Below are 20,392 nucleotides of genomic sequence, written 5' to 3'. Positions count from 1 at the left end.
ATAAAGTAGTTTTTTGGTTCTCATTCCATCTGGTCACTTTCAGATGCTTTGGTCAAAGACTCCATGGTGTTAGTTTTTATAGTTGACAGACCAACAGAGTGACTCACTACTCCCTCTAGTGGTCACATAAATCCCCTGGCTGGTTGCTGTAAATAAATTCAGTTCATATCTCTATAATAATACAACCCCAGAGCTTTTATTCTAAACACTCTAGTGACCATTTTAGGTCATTTTCATATATTTTAACCCTATAACGCCAAAGTATCATATTTGATACATGAGTTTAGAAGCCCTCTACATCACAGGTGTCAAACATGCGGCCCGGGGGCCAAATCCAGCCCGCCAAAGGGTCCAGTCTGGCCCCTTGGATGAATTTGTGTAATGCAAAAATTACACTAAGATATGAACAATCCTTTTAGTTCAGGTTCCACATTCAGACCAATTCAATCTCAAGTGGGTCAGACCAGTAAAATACTATCATAAGAACATGTAAATAATGACAAATCCAATTTTTTCTCTTTATAAATGTAAATATTTTCATGTATACACACCAAAACAAAAAATGTGAATAACCTGAACAAATATGAACAACCTGAAATGTCTTAAGAGAAGTAAGTGCAATTTTAACAATATTCTGCCTGTTATTAAATGTTTTGTGTATTTGTAGATTCACTGTGATCTGTAAGTTATAATGTACATGTGGAAATGATAAACTGAGGCAGAATATTGTGAAAATTACACTTATTTTTTCAGTTTGTTCATGTTATTCACATCTTTTGAAAGGATAGTTTGTAGATGTAAACCTTTTCGGAATGCAGATTTACTTTTTTCGCTCTAAAATATAGAGAAAAGTTTGGAGTTGACATTATTTATATATTATTATGTTACTATTTCACTGGTTCGGCCCACTGCAGATCAACTTTAGCTGAATGTGGCCCCTGAACTAAAATGAGTTTGACACCCCTGCTCTACATGATCAGTGTGACATTGTTTTTCTGGAAAAACTTGATGTATACAATTAGATACATGCAATACACAGATAATCCACCAGGGGGGAGGAATTCGTTCACCAGAGGCCTTTCCAGTGACACTACAAGATTGTCATTAATGAAGAAGGAGGCAGAACTTTGGCAATTTTGAAAAGAATTTACCATTTTGTGTTACATTATATTTTTGTTAGTTCAAAACTAATAATATTTCAGCATTGAGACCCGATGTATCAAATATGATACAAAATTTAAACTCACACATAAAATTTGATATTTGAAAACATTTTTTTTTTTTTTTAGTTTTTCAGAAGTACCAATAAAAACCCCAGTTTCAAAGGACTGGAATTTTCTGTCAATGATTCAGGCTTTACAGGGTTAAAGTAGAAATATTACATTGAGCGCATTTACAGCATTTGAGGGGAATCATTGATTTTGTATATCACAGCTTATCACAGCATGATGAGATGGGCCAATAAGACACAAAACAGACCCTCTGGTGTATCCATCAGTGGAAATCATGTACTATAAATGCGACAAAATGAAAATAATGTGAAGGACAAAACAGACAAGAAAGAGGAACTGAATCCCAGAGAAAATATGTAGTAACGTTTCAAATTCTGTTGCTTCCGTTTGAAACTGATTTGAACCTTCATATTCTCTGCATTTAGAATACGTTCCTACATAAATATCTGATGGAAACTTTTATATTTCAAAGATATTTCAGAGTCTGTACTTTTTCACTTTTACTTGAGTACAGAAGCTGAATCGATACTACTTTCACACAAGTATCTGCACTCGTACTTCCACCTCAGTTCATGCACACTAATATTCAACATTTAACAACGTATGAAATACTATATTTATTCATTTTATTTGGTCATTATCACCCTGTATTTTAAGACTCACTTATAAACACAGAGACAGATTCATCCCTTGTGCCATTTTGCCCAGGATATCTTTCTTGGGCTGAAAGATGAAAAAGGTAGCAGGGATTCTTGTAAAGATTAAGTGCACACTCTCTTATTCTGCTCTGACTGGAATACTAAGCGCTTAAACTGTCGGACTTATGCAGGTTATAAATTTTATGGATGCACACATTCGGTCTTTCAATCTGTCCCCTTTGGATCGCCACCAGACTTAATCTCCAGTAGAACTGCATGTTTTAGAAGCAGCTGTCTAGTTTCAGGCTTTAGTCGGCAGCTGTGCCCATTATTAAATGTAGATCATAATCCAAAAGACTCTCTTGCAAAAATCGATGAGACGTCCTTAACTTATTGAAACACAGTCAGCAGTCTGAGTCACATTATGTCACATTTCTCATCCCTATAACAGATAACATCAACTTACCAGTAGAGGAAATATTATTAATTGCTTTCCATGACTTTCTGATGTTCGCATCACAGTTATGGCCGCTTTTGGCAAAGTCCTGTGTTACGATTTTGTAGAAGGCACCACATGGCACCATACCAGGGAACTGCCATATTGGAGCTGAGGATGCCAGAGCTCTGAAATGCAAAGAGAAGCAAAACCAGTTCCACTTTATTACTCAAAATGACACAAGCAGCATATCCATTACCCTGCGTAAAAGTCTGCTAATTATAAAAGCTGTATAGAAGTCAAAAGAATTTTAATTTAAATACAGAGACTGTGATATTTCTCAAGTGTCTCGGAGCAAAAAAACGAAACAAAAAGAGAAGGAACATCTCATGCCTCTAATTAAAAGCTGACAGATTTGTCCTCTTCTCCTATTCAAAGATGACTAGTCTTTATGTGGGTAATTCTGACTTAGAATTAGAACAATCATAACAACAAGTGGTGCCAGGCACAATAAACCCCACCCCTCGCACGAATTGTAACACGCACTTACTTTTCTTAATAAATGTCAATATTTTCAGGTTTATTCACATCTTTTTTCCTTGGACACTTTGTAAATGTAAATATTTGTAGAATTTAATGGGTTTTTTTGCTCTAAAATGAAGAGGAAAAGTTTGGAGTTGTCATTATTTATAGGTTATTATGTTATTTTACTGTTCCAGTCCATTTGAGAACAAACTAGACTGAATGTGGCCCCTGAAAAAAATGAGTTTGACACACCTGTTCTAAAAAATTTGTTCTAATGTTCTAAAATACATGTTCCTTTCACCTTACATGTGTTTTTCTTGTTTTTTATTTTTATACTTATTGGATTTTTATGGGCAAGGAACCAAATATTGTAACTTAATTGACCTTAATTTTCTACATAACAATGAAAAAATGTGAAAAATTTCACAAAAGTAATAAAGTCTTGTTCTCCATCAACACACTAAGGTTGAAAATTTGAATATCAGAGTATTTCAATGAGTGCCCTCTAAAGGGTTAAAGCATAATTTTACAGTTCAAGACAGCTGAAGTTTGTGGTAAAACTTCAGAAGTATCAGACTGTGAAAAGGTGTCAACTACACTTTCATCATGGAGGACACATCATTGTAATTGTCTCAGTCTATAATCTGTCTCTGCAGCTTCAACATGACCAGAGTTGTATTAATTTTCACATCTTTTAATACTTTTTCACTTCGCTCTCAAAAATTAAGACAAAATGTGTCATGGCAGCAGCTGTTTTAGTGTTGGCGACGTGTTAATGCATGTGATGAAATATACAGGCTATTCAGCTGTTTAACACAAAATTTAATATTTTTTACTATCTTTGCCATTAACTGCAACTTTCCTGGCTCATAAAAATCCCAAACTGACAACAATTATACCACCCTGCAAAGAACTAACACCATGTCCAGGGTGTACCCCACCTTTGCCCGTTGGTGGTCAAGATAGGCCCCACCACCCTCCTGAGGAATAACCTCTTAAATTCTGGGTCATTTGTTTCTAGTCGGAATCATTTCAATGTAACACAAACAGTGGGTCAGCCAAAAGCAGAAGCTTAATTCATATAAAACCAAGTTATGGTCAGCGAAGGTAAGACCAAATTCATAATGTGACCTTTGTTTTTTCTCTTTTTTGGCTCATTCAGTAAGTTTTAGGAGTAGAGAAATTATACATCTGCACAATATATTTAAATTTATTCAGAGTGTTGTGTTTTTCTAGTTTGCTGTTCTTATCTCTTTTACTTTGTTGTGTTGTTTTTCTATGTTTTCAGTGTCTTTGCTTGCGTCTTGTTTTATTTCAATTTCAGCTTAATTCTGTCCTCATGTTTGGCTCTCTTGTTATTTTGACTCCTGGGCATCCTGCTGTTCTGCCCTTCTGCTTTGTCTGTCAAAGCACTTTGTAAACTCAGTTTTTAAACAGTGCTATATAAATAAAGTTATTATTACTATTTGCTTAGCGCTGCAAAGTTTGTCACTTTGAACTTTTATGTTATTAAATTATTTATGATATACACTGGTGTCAGAATGTTTGTTTTGGATATTTTTCCATTTAAGTATTTGAGTTGTTTTCTGTTTTGTTGAACTTTTGGCTGATGTTCGTGGATGTAAAGCATGTGTACACTGCTACAAGAGCCACGTAGCATTACCACGGCAACACTGATGGAATGGTGGCTGCCCCCCTCCCCTACAAAGTTTGGAAAATGAATGGATCATTGAATGAATGAATGAATGAGTAGTCATATGTGAAAATGGTAGGACCATTCAACCAAGATCAAAAAACTATGTTTCTCACCATTGATTATATGTCATGTTTTTCCCCAAGTTAGGTCCTGCGGGACAAACAGGAAGGGGCGGGACTTAAGCTCTATACTATGTCCCAACGCCTTTTTCACTGTATCATTTCACAACAAATTATAAAACCCACAAAATCACTTTATAACCAGACAATAAAAAGTATGTACACAAAACACTGACCTATAATTTCTGTAACATCTTAGACACACAAAATAACCCTGAAGTGTTTAGTTAAAGACCCACACACAATACAACAATATTTCATTGGACCTCCTTCAGCTTTGATTACAGGACGCATTCACTACGGTATCGTTTATCACACAATGCTTATGCAGTGTCACAATAAATGTCACAACATTTATTTTCATCCAAGTTGCATTAATTTTTGTCTCAGATCTTGTATAGATGATGGAGAGTCAGACTAATACTGAAAGTTTTCTCCAGCTCATCCCAAAGACTCTCAATGGGGTTCTGGTCTGACAAATCCATGTGTCTTGAACAATCTGATCCTGATCAATCTCTATGCTCAACATCAAACTGAAGCTACTCACTAGATCAGTTAAGTTTAACCCATTAAAACCTACTGTTACTTTTGTGTCAGTTCCCAAATGAATTTTTCTATCTATTTAACCATTTTTAAATGAGTTACCACCATTTATTATATTCTATTCTGTATTTGTGGGGTTTTTTTCAATGAAAATCAGGTATTTTCCTATATTTAATTCTTAATTGTGTAGATGTTCATTAAAGCTCAGATTATAGTTGAGGGTTATTATATCAGAAGGAGAGAAAACTGAAGAAACAGTGACTTTTTCAGCCAAGATATCATTAACTGAATGGAAAAACAAGTGTGTCCATCCGCTGTCATTGATCCAACTCCATGGGTTTTACTGGTGAATCAATGTTCAAGATGATGGTGTTTCCACGGTAACTACAGAGCCTCTGAACGTCCAAATGGGTCATATGTGATGACCATGAAAAGATGACAAACTGTATTTTACACCAATTATTTACATGTATTGATAGGATTAGTTTGATCAACAGGTATTAAACAGTTTATATCAGTAGATGATTTTGGTCACCGGTGGATGTTTAGGTCTATGGGTTAAATGATCTACTGGAGCTGAAACATGTTAATGGCTGCAGTAATATTCTCATTTATTTACTCATTTAAATCCAGGTGGAGGACGTTCCTTTTGTCTCATCTGTTCCATATACGTGTTCCTTCTCTACTTGATGTATTTGTTTCCGGTGAAGTCAGTACACGGAACACAATAGAAGCTGTCACATTTCAATACCGAATCTTTAGATGATTTCTGTTATAGAAGCAAAACAATGGAGCCATTTAGCAGCCGAGTAAAAAGAACAACACAATTTGAATGTGTTAATAGAGCTGTTAAAATAAGACTAAAACAGAAACAACACTGGTTCTCACAACAAATCTGAATCAATTATAGTGTCTATTACCTGTACTGTATTAGTAAATTAGTTTGTTTTTCTTTTCATTTACTTTCTCTTTTCTCTTTTATAAACTCCTCCAACGGACAGGGCTTTTAAATTCACCACAAGTGTGTAATAAATTAGATCTGGTACATATTAGGGTTCATAGTGAAATCTGAACTGATGATTAATTATCATTCAAATAACTGGAATGTTTTTGTCTATCCTACTAACTTTACACGTCCATTCCAAAAGTCTAATAATAGTTTAATTATGCACATACACCTTATGAAGAAGAAGGAAAAGAAAAAGGAGAATTAGAAGAACAGCAAAAACAAGAAGAAGGAGAATAAGCAGAAGAGATGTTTGATTATTGATATAGTTTTGATACATTTAAAATTAATTACATTTTTGTTTTCCTTTTGTTAATAAAATTTGAGGCATAACATAACATAACATAACATAACATGATGATACAAAAAGCCCATCACTGAAATACTCAACTAGTTGCAAAATAAAGGTAAAAAATTTATAATGGCCAAAAAGGTCTTAAATAAAAAAAAAATTTAAAAAAAATTTGTGAAGATATGATATAACTTAAATACGGATAGCTCTAAATAAACATAAATAATGTTCGTGGAGAAAAAATGAGATGCAACAAGATACTGTCATTAAAAGAGCAACAGTCAGATGAGAACAAACTATGAGAAAATAATGATAAAATATGTTATTTCTATCACTAACTTAATATACAGGTGAATGAACACAATTAACTACAACTATGTAAAATAATCACTTATATTTCAAGTAAGTATGATATGATGACTGTGCAATAAGTGTGAGAAGAAGAAGAAGAAAAAAAAGAAAAAGAAAAAAAAGAAGAAGAAAAAGAAGAAGAAGAATCTAACTTATAGGTTTACAGAACTACACTTACCCAACTACTACACTGGGATACTTCATCCGGAACCAGGCTGCGAGCATCCCTCCATAGGAGCCTCCGACAGCGATGACAGGACTGTTCTGAGCTCCAGGTACCATGTTCTTCATGTTCTGAATCAGAACCGCAAAGTCCGCCAGGGCCTGTTCTGAGGTCAGGTAGTTCAGGTGTTTGCTGTCCTGAATGCGAAAGACAAACGTCAGAGGTTATTATTTAAGACAGCAGATAAGGATTAGTTTCATTCTTGATTAATTCCTTTTATTATGATTACTGTTTTAATGAATTGTTTGGTCCGTAAATGTCAGAAAATTGACAATCACTGTTTCTCAAAGCCCATCATGTCACCCTCAAATGTCTTGTTTGGCTCAAAACTTCAAATATATTTCGTTTAACCATCATAGAGGAGGACTGAGTCCAGGAAATATTCACATTTAAGAAGTCGGAATCAGTTTGTGTCAGTTCCAAAACACGTAATGTGTAAAACATACAATGGAAGGTGCTAGAATTTTTGGGTAATTTTTTAAGTTGAGTTTTTATGATAAAGCTGAAAAAACACACATCTTTTAATAATCAATCTGATAAGTGAGCAAATAGTAATGTTTGTAAATGTTGATTGAGTCACCAGTAAAACCCATGGAGTTGGATCAATGACAGTGGATGGGGACACTTGGTTTATGTTCAGTTTATTATATATTTTGCTGAAAAAGTCCCTTTTTCTTCAGTTTTAGATATCATAACAATCAACTTAAATCTGAGCTTTTATGAACAGCCACATAATTTGTAAAGTAAATATAGGAAAATACCTGATGTTCACTGAAGGAAAAAAAAAACACAAAATACAGAGGATAGTGTCATAATAATAAATGGCAATAAATCACATAAAAAAAGTTAAATATAGAGGAAAAAAATATTTTGGAACTGCCACTAAAATAGCACTGGGTCTTTATGGGTTAAATAAAAAACAAAATAAATTACTCAAATTGAGATAAATCACAATATTTCCCATGGTAAACTAGTATTATGTCACAAATAATACATGCAAAGTGATTTGTTGGTGCTGAATGATAAGCTTCATTTTGCTGAGCTGTTTTAACACCCAAACTGTGGCTACGATCTGCTCCATTTGTAACACTACTTATTCACTCACACTGTAAGACTCTTGCCCAAATGGCAGGGACTCTCCATAGTAACGATGTTCTGCAAAAACCAGCATGGCGCCCAACTCCTCTGCAATTTCCCACATGAAGCCCTGAAGAGAAGACAACAGCAGGTGTTGAACGAGTCTGAAGGATCATGAGTCATGGAAATACAAGGTAACAGCTTGGCATTTACAGTGTTGTTGCAGAACCAGGTAATGTCGCCTTCATTGCCGGTGTAGAACAGGATCGGACCACCGGACTGATGCCAGTGTTTGTCAGAGACGAGGTAGCGCTGCTTGAAAGTGCCATCCTCGAGGAATCCAAAATGATCAATCTGTAACAGAGAAAAACAACAAAACAGCAGAGATGAGTGAATATTATTCTGAATTCAAGGCATTCCAACACATCCAGTAATAAGTCAAATGTCTGTCCAGACTCAAATACAGCTTTGGGAAGAGACCAACTGGGATTTTATCTGTAGAAATTCAATACAGCAGTGATGATTTTGTGTGAAATTCATCACAGTGGTGAAATAATTACTGCAATTTACAACAGACATCATGAAATATGATAATAACCAAACATATTATGAATAAAACACAGAAATTTTGCACTGAATGACCAAAAAATTAAGACAATACAAAGTAGTTTACACCGATCAGCTATAAAATTCTGATCACTGACAAGTAAAGTGGTATTAATGTTGATTAAAGGAGTGATATTTTGCTTTTTTTTATGGAATTATGCATTTTAAAACATTTCCCTGTGGTCTACATAAACAAAACATGGAATGCCTAAAAGCACTGTTTTTGTCAGTACAATGCCATAGATATTGATGGAAGAACTGAAGTGATTTTGGTTATTATCAAGAAAACCATGGAAAATGGATAGATATCAGCTCTGAAATTAAACTATTATGAGCTATTTTTGTTGTTATCATTATATTTGTCCAAACAAATGTACCTTTAGTTGAACCAGGCATTAAAATGAACAAGAAATTGAAGAAAACAAGGGGTGGTCTAATCATTTTTTCGACAACTGTATATATATATATATATATATATATATATATATATACACACACACACACACACACACACACACACACACACACAGGGGTTGGACAAAATAATGGAAACACCTTAAAAAATCAACAAAATATAATTTAATATGGTGTAGGTCCGCCTTTTGCGGCAATTACAGCCTCAATTCTCTGAGGTATTGATTCATACAACTTGTGAATTGTTTCCAAAGGAATTTTAAGCCATTCTTCAGTTAGAATACCCTCCAACTCTTCTAGAGACGATGGCGGTGGAAATCGACGTCTTACCTGAATCTCTAAAACTGACCATAAATGCTCAATAATGTTGAGGTCTGGGGACTGTGCCGGCCATACGAGATGCTCAACTTCATTAGAATGTCCCTCATGCCATTCTTTAACAATTCTAGCTGTATGGATTGGGGCATTATCATCTTGAGGTGAAGGTGTTTCCATTATTTTGTCCAACCCCTGTAAATATATATATATATATATATATATATATATATATATATATATATATATATATATATATATATAAAGAAAGAGAGAGAGAGAGAGAGAGAGAGAGAGAGAGAGAAGCTGGTGTTTATTAAAACCTCCAGAAGATTTGTAGTCTGATTCCACTGAGATTCACACAGGAAGAGGCAGAAAATGTATTGCAACATCACAAGAGTGGTGGGATAATTATCTCCATAGCTCTAATATATAGTACGTATTGAAGAACCTGGAGGGGTTTAATGAAAGGTGTTTAGTGTGTGTTATGGTAACATGAAAGTTGTCACTACTAAAATGTGAGAAACATGCTGCGACATGACCATTTAAACAGAGAAGCGCAGAGTTGAATAACAGGTAGAACATCACACCACTGTGACATTCGATAACATATCAAATTTCATCACATCACCATTTTATCTCACAAACTGAAATAGAATATCTTGTTCCGTTGCAGCAGAATCACACAGGTGCTTTTCTCTTTTTGACTGATATTAGTTCCTTTCTAATGTCTTTGTTTTTATTTGTTGCTAATGTTAAACAACTTCTACTGATAGGAAGTCAAAGATAACTGTTCTTGATAGCAGCATCAGTGGGAAGCACTTAAATCAAAATCATGTGACAGGTGATGCAAATCATGTTAACAGTAACTTTTAACGTAGCTATGAACTTCCACAAACTTAAAGAGACTAGTTTATCTAATTGATATGCATTTAAAGTAACTTGATCATGGTAGTTAAATGAACTGGCATGAATTTAAACAAACTTGATCATTGTATTAGTATGAATTTGCTTTGATTTAGAGCGGCTTGATCGCTGTGTTTACGAGCTTGCATGAATTTGGAGTAATTTGATCATTGTGTTTGTATGCATTTGCATGAACTCAGTGTATTTATATTAATTTGAATTATGTATTTAAAGACATTTATTCTTATTTAAAAGGTACTGATAACATGATTTGCATCACCTGTCACATGATTTTGTAATTAGTACTCTATATAAACAGCTGTGTATCAGGATCTGTCTCATGTCTGATGAAGGGCTGTGGCCTGAAACGTCACTACTTATGGTGAATAAAACTTTTTTGGAGCTCACAGGTTGTGCGGACCTTATCTGATTCTTTCATCCACTGTTTCTTTGGGATCCTGCACACCTTTTAGTAACTGGATGTGCGTGTCTTGACCTCTTTTCAAGCACTTAATTAAACACTGATCAGAAAAGGCAATGAAAATGTCCATGATATGGCGATTCGTGATATGTTTCTATAAATCCGGGTAGCCACAAGATATTAAACTGTTATTTTGGGTCTGAGGGTGTGTTTTTGAGATGATGTATTCACAATAATATGAAGGATAGAAAACCCCCCAAAAAATATAATAACTACGGCTGGGCAGTGTCTGGAATTAATCGAGGTTTTGCCTTCGGAAAAAAATCCTAAATCACAAAATGGAGATTATACGTCTGGAGATATTTCTCACTCAACAAAACCTGGAAGCCATTTAGCAACTTATTCTATTATTGTTTTATTTCTATTGTCTTTGTTTTTGCTAATGTTGTAATGAGGTGAGATTAATTTTATAAGCCCCATGGGGTTTTCTGACCTCACCTGCACAATCTGTTTCTTTGCTTGTCCAAATGTTTGATTTGTTAATGTGTGCAAATAAATACATAAATAAATAAAAATAAAGCCTTTTTATTTCTTGTTATATATGAATTGTTTGTTTCTCCAATTGAATATCACATAGAGTTTTAATAAATACAGAATATTTGTGAATCGTGTTTTATCTTCAGCTCATGTAGATGCAAAACAATGGATACAAAACATAAATAATCTATATTTCCTTATGTCTTAACACTGCAGATAAATGTTGAATAGCGTTAATGTGATGTGTGTTTATAAATGTACATAAAACTGTACCTGACACTAAAGAGATATATACAGTACTGTGCGAAAGTCCTAGTCTAACATTTGGTTTGTTGGTTTAATAAAGTTTTAATGACCACACATAATGCATTTCTCAGTCTCTGTATTAAGATCCAATGTGGATAAATGTGAAGTATGTACTGCAGGAAAAACAAAAGTTTCAGGGAAAAAACTGCTTCTATAAACCAAAGTCATAGTATCTAGTGTGACCTCCCTTTGCACTTAACAAATCTTTAACCCTTTTGTTCAGACAATATGAGATTTACGTCATTAATGTGCTGATGTTTTATACCAGGTTTCCTTCAACACATGTCAGATGTTTCTAATTGTTTGTGCTGCTTCTTGTCATGGGGTCAGAGATCGCAATAAATAGCGACTTTAACCTTTACGACCCGTTTAGTTCAGTTTTTAGTAATGTCTTTTGAGGCTGTGCATGTATTTTCTTGTTGTATCTGAAGAAAAGAGGATGAGAAATATATGTGCATGACCATTTCAACCCTAAAAAAATCAACAAAGCTAAATGTGGAATAAGACAATTGCACAGTACTGTATATATGTCATAAGTTTATGCTTTACTAAAAATGTATGAACATGAGTTTGCCCTAAAAAGGATAAAATTCACTTGATATTATGGATATCATGTACTTAACTAAATGGTTTTCTAATATATCAATGCATATTTAGAAAAAAAAAAAAATCTGATTTAATTTTTGGCCCTATTGCCCAGCTGTTACAGTAACTAACTAAAATTTTGTTCTGTGTCATAAAACTATGTTCTGTGGAAACATAATGCATGGTAATGAGTATGTGATGTTAAAAACTGGTGGACACTGGTTGGTTCTGGTCTGGGCAGCAGATATCTGGCCCTGCGCCTGCTGTACTGTTGTGAGATGACAGTTCTGAGGCTGGATTTTAAGGTAATTAGCCCCAATTTGTATTTTTAAAAAAATGCTGGAGCCGGTTTAAGGGGTGCCGCATTAGTTCCACTTTAGATGAGTTCTCAGATATCCTTTCATCAAACCTCAGGGATTCTGGGGTATCTTCCCCTTTTAACCATATTTCCTGTATTCTTCATTAAACAAAGGCAAAAAAAGAAACCAGCATCTTCACAAAGAAGACGACCCATGAGGCCGAGCGCCGCGGCGGAGTTATCCGAGCCTTGAAACAGCCCCAGCTCTTAATACAAAATGTTTTTGTTTTGTTTTTTTTTTTCCCCCTCCTCCTTCTCCTCTTTGCTCACTACCCTCCTTGGTGGACACAAAGGAGGCAGCAATTTTATGAGCCAATGACAGCAAAAAGATTCGGGGGCCTCAATGTGTTCATTCAGCCCTCGACTCCTTAGTGCTTGGCAGCGCTTTAAAGTGTGAGGGGACCATGAGACAGTTTAAAAGGAGAGGTTTCAGAGTTTGGCAGCAGAACGAGCTTCAGTTGTATCGCTGCTGGTCATGAAAACTGTAAGGTTAGAATTCTGAGCAGTGTTTATGTTCCTTCACGTCCTATTTTGTTTAGATTTTGCCGTTACTTTTCATGTATTCCAGTGTGATTCCATGTTACATCTCTGTAGGATACAAAGCAGAGAGCTCCTGCAGTGCAAACAAAAACACCCCTAAGAATATCTCTGATCTAAACTATATATAAACTGCTTCACCAAAAGAGCCCCTGGTGAGTAGTGTATCACTTGCACCCACTCAGTATGCACGTCACAGAACCTGGTGGCTGGTTTCATAACTAATCTACACCCTGATAAGTAGTGCCACCATGTGGTTACTGCAGGCACAGCTTGAACACGGTCTGTTTCTATTAACATTCACTGCACGCACTGTTAACATCAACTGGACCAGAACTATTCCACAAGAAAGCAGCTTGCATCTGTTGCGTTACAGGCCGGCAAATTGAGACATGAGGGAAACACAACAAAGTGCAAGCTCCGGTAAACTGCAGCAGTTAGTGAGGAGGATGCTAAAGGACACTTCCATTCATTGTCTAGAGGCAAAGTGTACTCAGGAGGATTTCCTCTGGACAACTGCTAGATCACTTGCAGTTTTTGTCCCAGAGAGAGCGCATGAAAAAGGCTGTGTGATTGATGAGTCTTTTGGAAATACAGCAGAAATGCTACTGTTACCAAAAAAAAAAAAAAAAATAGATTACATGGGGTTTGTTTGGTGCACTTTGAAGAGAAGCATACAAATTCTAGATGATTGAGTGACAAAGAAAACACAGCAGACAAGACAATGGTGGCTTATGAGGGAGGAAACGGTCTTTATCTTCTTGTCAGCTTGTCTGATTAGGCAGGATGTCGTGGGTTGGACCAGGTGTGGGCATTGTCTCCAAATCCAAAAAACTGTTCAGTGTATGCACGCTATTATGTACAGTTACTTTGACCAGCAATGGATTAGAGAGTTGTTTTCTTCATTGATCATTTGCATGGGTTGTAAAACAAGTCCTGGTTTATGTGACAGGAAGCTCAAAACACTCAGACGTTAATCAACTATTGAATCAAATAAGATGCAGACGGAGAGTTAGGGAACAAATTTTTACTGAGACAAGTGAATAATGATTCCTGATCCACATCGCAGACCAGACCTGGGTAATACATCAAATTAATTTCATTAAAACATCAGTGTGTGACCAAAAACTCCTTAATTACCTTTCATTCAAGTGGTCTGAGATGAAACCAGACTGTATCTCCATGTACAGGCTGTAGATGGTTAATTGTTGGTGTTTTCAAACAGATATGGGGTAAACACATGATTGACAACTCCAACAACCAATCACTGTTAGCATTACGATCACACGTGACCGAGGTTATTATCGTTACCGAAAAGTAACAAAATGTTGAAAACTAGAATTGAAAAAACATTTTCGTCAACTGAAATAAATAAAAACTCTAATTAAAAGAAAAAACAATAACCAACTGAAACTGTACTGTGTGCTTACAAAACTAACTAAAACATGTAAAAATTATGGCTAAAATTCCCTTTGTTTTCATCTTTGTCAATGTCGGATTGATATAAAATCGATTCATTTTGCTCATTTTGTACCATACAGCACTCAATCACTTCTTGCCACTTGTCGTTTAGAGTCTGCTTCTCGTCCACACTCTACCTGGAAACTTGCAGACTAAAGTTGGGAGTTCTGTATGGGATTTCTTTGAATATGACATTGAGGAAGAGAAAAGATATGAAAAAACTAAAACTACACGATAACTAAGCATTTGGAAAAAAACCCAAAAACTAATAAAAACTAGCAAACCTGCTCTAAAAACTAATTAAAACCCACTGAATTAGAGAAAAAAAAAGTCAAAACTGCATAAAACTAAACTAGAATGAAAACTCCAAAACTATTAGAACCTTGCATGTGACTCTAATGCTGATACTCAATACAAAAGCAACTAAACAGTTCATGTAACTGATATTTTAGCTTAATTTTTCCACAACATCAGGTTCATCTGTGTATTTAGTCTTAAGCTCTGGACACAGAGGAGACCGCTGCAGAAAGAAGATATACAGGGTGGGGAAGCAAAATTTACAATGAACATGTAGTTTTTTTTTCTCAGCAGGCACTACGTCAATTGTTTTGAAACCAAACATATATTGATGTCATGATCATACCTAACACTATTATCCATACCTTTTCAGACACTTTTGCCCATATGAGTAATCAGGAAAGCAAACGTCAAAGAGTGTGTGATTTGCTGAATGCACTCGTCACACCAAAGGAGATTTCAAAAATAGTTGGAGTGTCCATAAAGACTGTTTATAATGGAAAGAAGAGAATGACTATGAGCAAAACTATTACGAGAAAGTCTGGAAGATACTATTAAAGAAGAATGGGAGAAGTTGTCACCCGAATATTTGAGGGACACTTGCGCAAGTTTCAGGAAACGTGTGAAGGCAGTTATTGAGAAAGAAGGAGGACACATAGAATAAAAACATTTTCTATTATGGAAATTTTCTTGTGGCAAATAAATTCTCATGACTTTCAATAAACTAATTGGTCATACACTGTCTTTCAATCCCTGCCTCAAAATATTGTAAATTTTGCTTCCCCACTCTGTATATATATTTTCCCCCCATGATTCCTTGCTTCTGCAGCTTAGAGTTTTTCTTTTTTAATGATGTGAAAACCAGCCAAGAACTTTCCTCCTCAACAAAAATATGAGCAACCTGTTTGTTTGTTGTATAATACTCATTTTCATCACTTCATTTGCAGCCTGAAAAGTGGGGCTTAATTCTTATGCTAATTTTTTTAATAAATAATGCAAACTGACACTGTTTGGAAGTTCTGTCTTTATTAGTTAGCCTATTGATATGATGTTATTGATACTCCACATTTTAGGCATGACTTTTTATACAGAAAACAATTCTGAATCATACTCTGCCTTGAGAATAAAATGTATTAAGTCATCCATAACAATAAAAAATAGGTTCGTTTATTTTTTTTTCTATATTAACCAGTCATGTGTATCTTATAATCAAAATCTCACTAAAGACAAGAGAATTTCCTCTTTATAGTCCAACTAAAGATGCTTTTCCTCTGAACGTAAGTAATTACAACCACTAAGTATCTACCTATAATAATTATAATAATAATAATAATATAGAAAATGTAATATAATAAAGGCTGTCATTTAATTAATTCATGTAAATATGCGAGATAATGCCAGGACTAATTTCCATCTTCAGTGTTATAGATTTGAGTAATGAGCGAAGATAAGTTAAAGGTGGGGTGGGAGATATGTTCCTGGAGCATTTTTTACTATATTGCTTAAAATCCCCTTCACACCCCGAGCCGGGTACCTTTAAGGTTTTGTAAATCATCTGTAGAAAGTAAGTACAAGTCATAACTCCTTAAGTCTGGATGAATCAGCACCATCCTGTGACTCCATGACTCATATTCACAAGTCAATAAACATGTGTTGCACACCGCTACACATACGCATGAGCATGCAATCTGATTCTCCATGAAGTTACAGTTGTTGGAAAATATAAAGGCAGCCTCTCAAACCCCCCCGAGGTGAAGTGCTTCAGATTCACTCGGCCCTGGAGATGTTTTTAGGCACCGAGCCAGGAGGGAGCTCTGCTGGCAGGAACACAGCCAGTTGTGATAGTTTTCCCTTCACTACATACAGGAAGTCGGAGGAAACCACCTATTGTCTGCGCGCAACACAGGAACAACTCCAGCAAAATTAAGTTCATTTAAATTTCAGAAAGAGCAAGTGGTTCAGAGATTAGTAAACAACAAACAATGCAACGGGAGCAAATCGCAAAGAGGGTAATAAAAAGATCAGTCAGTGATATAAGAGGATGATAATATAAAGATGGGTTTTAGTAATGGTCCGGTCTCGTCTCAGGGCACAGATACTTCCCGGTCGTTGAGTCGCAACAGTTTTAGAGAACGAGAAAGCATGTTTAATGTAACTGTGATATTTTTCTTATTTACATATTTCAATCACTGCTTTCAGATCAATATATGAACTAAACAGTGACTGCCAAATAAAAGCATCTACTGATATAAAATGTTTAATAACTCTTGAACCATTAATCACATTGATACATTGAAATAATTCAGATAAAATACAGTTTCTAAGCTTTTCAGCTGCATCAGATCAGTCTTATTTGATCATTCAGAGGTTCCATAGCGAACATGTAAACACTGTCATTGTCTGCTCCATTGATTCACCAGTAAAAACCATGTAATGTGACAAATGACAATGGCTGCAAACGCTTGGTTTTATGTTCAGTTAATTGTATAAGTAATGATATTTTTCCCCCCAATAACAATTATTCTTTTGGTATAAAACAACTAAAAACGACCATAAAGACACAGATCAGAGCAGTAGTGCCCAACCTTTTTTGGCTTGTGACCCCATTTTAACATCACAAATTTCTGGTGAAGGAGACATTTTTTTGCTGAAACTAATTTGTTTTGATCATGTAATAGTTTGCTATACTATGTTGCACATAAATGTTGATTTTAGATGATATTTAGTCTATATAATGTATATTATTATGGACAGAGGCAGAAAAGCCAGGTGTAGATTACTGCACAAAGTGAGAATTTTATTTTCCTTGGTCAGGATATGTACAGTCAGTCCAGCTTGGATTTACAAGGCTGACAATTAATACTGAACAAACAAGAACTCAAACTATGAATTATGAAAGAGCTGCAGCATCTGAAACTGACCACAATGAACATTTGAAAGATAAACAGTACCACAGTGCTTCAGTTTCAGCTTCAGAGTTTGTCATGTCTTTCAACCCTTTCATGCACGAATTATGAGAACCTTAATCAAGATTTTTTTCCTGAGTGTTTTTATTCCTCTTTAGGCATGAAAAAAACAATGCAACTGAAAATTTTCTTATGAAAAATAAATAAATAAATAAACAAAAAACATATAAAAAAAAAACAAAAAATAAAGTTAAAAAGACATACTACTACTACTACTACTACTAATAATAATAATAAAAAATGATCTTATGAACCTATTTTACATGAAGTTGCAAAAATGTCCATTCAGCTGGACACCTTGCATTTAATTTTTGAAACAAAGAAACATGTATTTACAGATAAATTGTGTAAAAACTGGGGGGGGGGGGGGGGGGGGGGGCCTTGTAGTTCTGGGGGTGAGAGTATGCTCAGGGGAGATCTACACAATGTTACCAATTCATGTCAGAAAAGATATGCAGTGTCTTAAAACTTTAATAAAGATATGTGCAAAAACAAACAAACAAAAAATCCATGCATATATAAGAGAACAGCTGTAGAATAGCTGTCCACTGTAGTTGACCAGTATACATGAAACGGTTAAGCATTGGGATTGTCTCTGTCAACTCACCATATATTTTTTATTAGAAAGTTTTTTTGTTTGTGTCTAAAAACACACTTTTTCTCGTTGGCTTTTAATCAGTGAGTGAGATGTTTTTTTATATTTGTTATGCTTTTTTTTTTTTTTTTTAAACAGATTTCAATTTGTTTTTATGATGGTTGTATTTTGTTGTTCTTTGCCTGCTTTGCACCCTGTGTTATCACTGTTTTTACTTATTTATTTCCTTGTTTTATGATTCATATACAGCACTTTGGCCAGCTGTAAAGTTCTTGTAGTGCTTTGTAAATAAAGTTAGTATGGTATGGTTTTTTATCAATTACTAGAAATTTAAGGCGACCCCAGTTGAATTCCAGTTGACCTCACACAGGGTCCCGACCCCAAGGTTGAAAAACACTGGATTAGAGCTTTAACCTTCAAACACCTAAACAGGCTCCAGCGACTAAAAGCATCTACAGATCTAAAATGCTTAATAAGTATTGATCCACTAATTCTATCAAAACATGTCAGTAATTCAGGTAAAATACAGTTTCTCAGCTCTTAATCATCATCAGATGTGACCCATTTGGACGTTCAGAGGCTCCGTAGTAAACATGGAAACACCATCATCTTCTACAACGTTGATTCACCAGTAAATCCCATGTAGTTTGATTAGTGACAGTGGTTGTAGATGTTTGTTTTTATGTTTTATGTTCAGTTTTTTTTAGTTTTGATACAATAGCCTTTGAATCTGCTCAACTTTTGTAAACATCTACATGACAAGTAAATTATTTATGGGAAAATACCTAATATTCACTGAAAAATGCAAAATATAGAGGACAATGGTGATATATCACTTCAGAACGGTTAAGGGAACAGAAAAATTAATATTGGACATAGTTTTTAGGTACTTAAGGGGTTAATAAAACTGAATGAACATTACATCTTACACAGAAAATAAAAATGCTCACTTTGAATTCAACCAAGTATAAAAAAGAGAAGTGAAACTGAGAGAGAAACCATAAAACGCAGCATGAAAACACTAAACTACAGGTTAAATGTTTAGAATTGGAGCTTCAGACTCACCTTCTGGTCGAAGTAGAATGTCTCATAGCTGATGGGGGTCTCACTCGGGGTCGACCGTTCCCCAAACCTGCTAAAAAGTTGAGATTTGAGGGCGAACACGTGGAACCATCCCAGACTGAGGGTCAGGATGCAGGTGAGGGCAGCTCTGTCCAGAAGCCCCATCCTCCGTCACTCACAGCCCGCAGCCTCAGTGCATGGTACGGGGGTCTCAGGGTGTCTGTCCCGGATCCGGACCCGGTCTCCTCTATCCGCTGAGGGGAAGATGAGCCACTGTCCCGTGAATTAAAGGAAGTGAGACTCGCTTGTCAGGATATCCACGGAGGTATTGACGAGCATGTGACCTAAACAACCCGTCTGCGGAACTGGAAGCACCAGCCTCAGCCTCTGCACAACATTCTGGACAACTTTTAATGAGCTGTAGCCGGGAAGCTAGCAGACAGCTCTGCACGAGCAGACGGTCCCCACTGTAAATACGCGCGCAAGGGTCGACGGGAGTTGGAGTCCTATATATGCACACACAGTTCCCTTTACTGATATATGTGAAAATATTAAGATTGTGATTGAACATGTTGGTAGTTTTATCCTCATGGTTATTAGTAGTAATATTCCCTACACTGGAGACAATATCACACACTATAAAACTTTATTACTAATATTTAAAGGTGTAACTGGTCATTGTGAAGATTTTTTTCCCACAATGTCAGTCTATTTAGAGGGATAGTCATGAGGGGGTTCTGGTGCCAACAAAAAACACAAAATTAAAAAATAAATTAATTAATAAATAAATATATACATAAGCAAGAGCTTATAAAATATAATTATCAGTACAATAAAAATGCAATACTTATGCAAAATAAAAAAAAAACAACCTTACAATTCAATTCA

At 35.4% G+C, this 20,392-nt stretch overlaps 1 protein-coding gene across 1 annotated transcript in view; it reads right to left on the bottom strand.

Annotated features, from left to right (window-relative positions):
* Positions 1–19,960, bottom strand: part of prcp (prolylcarboxypeptidase (angiotensinase C)) — a 33,621-nt gene extending 13,661 nt beyond the window's left edge. The window contains exons 1-5 of the mRNA XM_030153146.1: positions 19,508–19,960; positions 8,352–8,492; positions 8,167–8,268; positions 7,017–7,198; positions 2,337–2,494 (exon numbers count right to left, since the gene is read on the bottom strand). Coding sequence (XP_030009006.1) covers positions 2,337–2,494; positions 7,017–7,198; positions 8,167–8,268; positions 8,352–8,492; positions 19,508–19,669 — 745 coding nt within the window. The 5' untranslated portion in view covers positions 19,670–19,960. The remainder of the gene's footprint in view (positions 1–2,336; positions 2,495–7,016; positions 7,199–8,166; positions 8,269–8,351; positions 8,493–19,507) is intronic.
* Between the last annotated feature and the right edge of the window lie 432 nt (positions 19,961–20,392).

Source organism: Sphaeramia orbicularis, chromosome 13 (genome assembly GCF_902148855.1).
Source record: "Sphaeramia orbicularis chromosome 13, fSphaOr1.1, whole genome shotgun sequence".
NCBI lineage: Eukaryota > Metazoa > Chordata > Actinopteri > Kurtiformes > Apogonidae > Sphaeramia > Sphaeramia orbicularis.
This window is presented reverse-complemented; position numbering and strand designations above follow the sequence as displayed.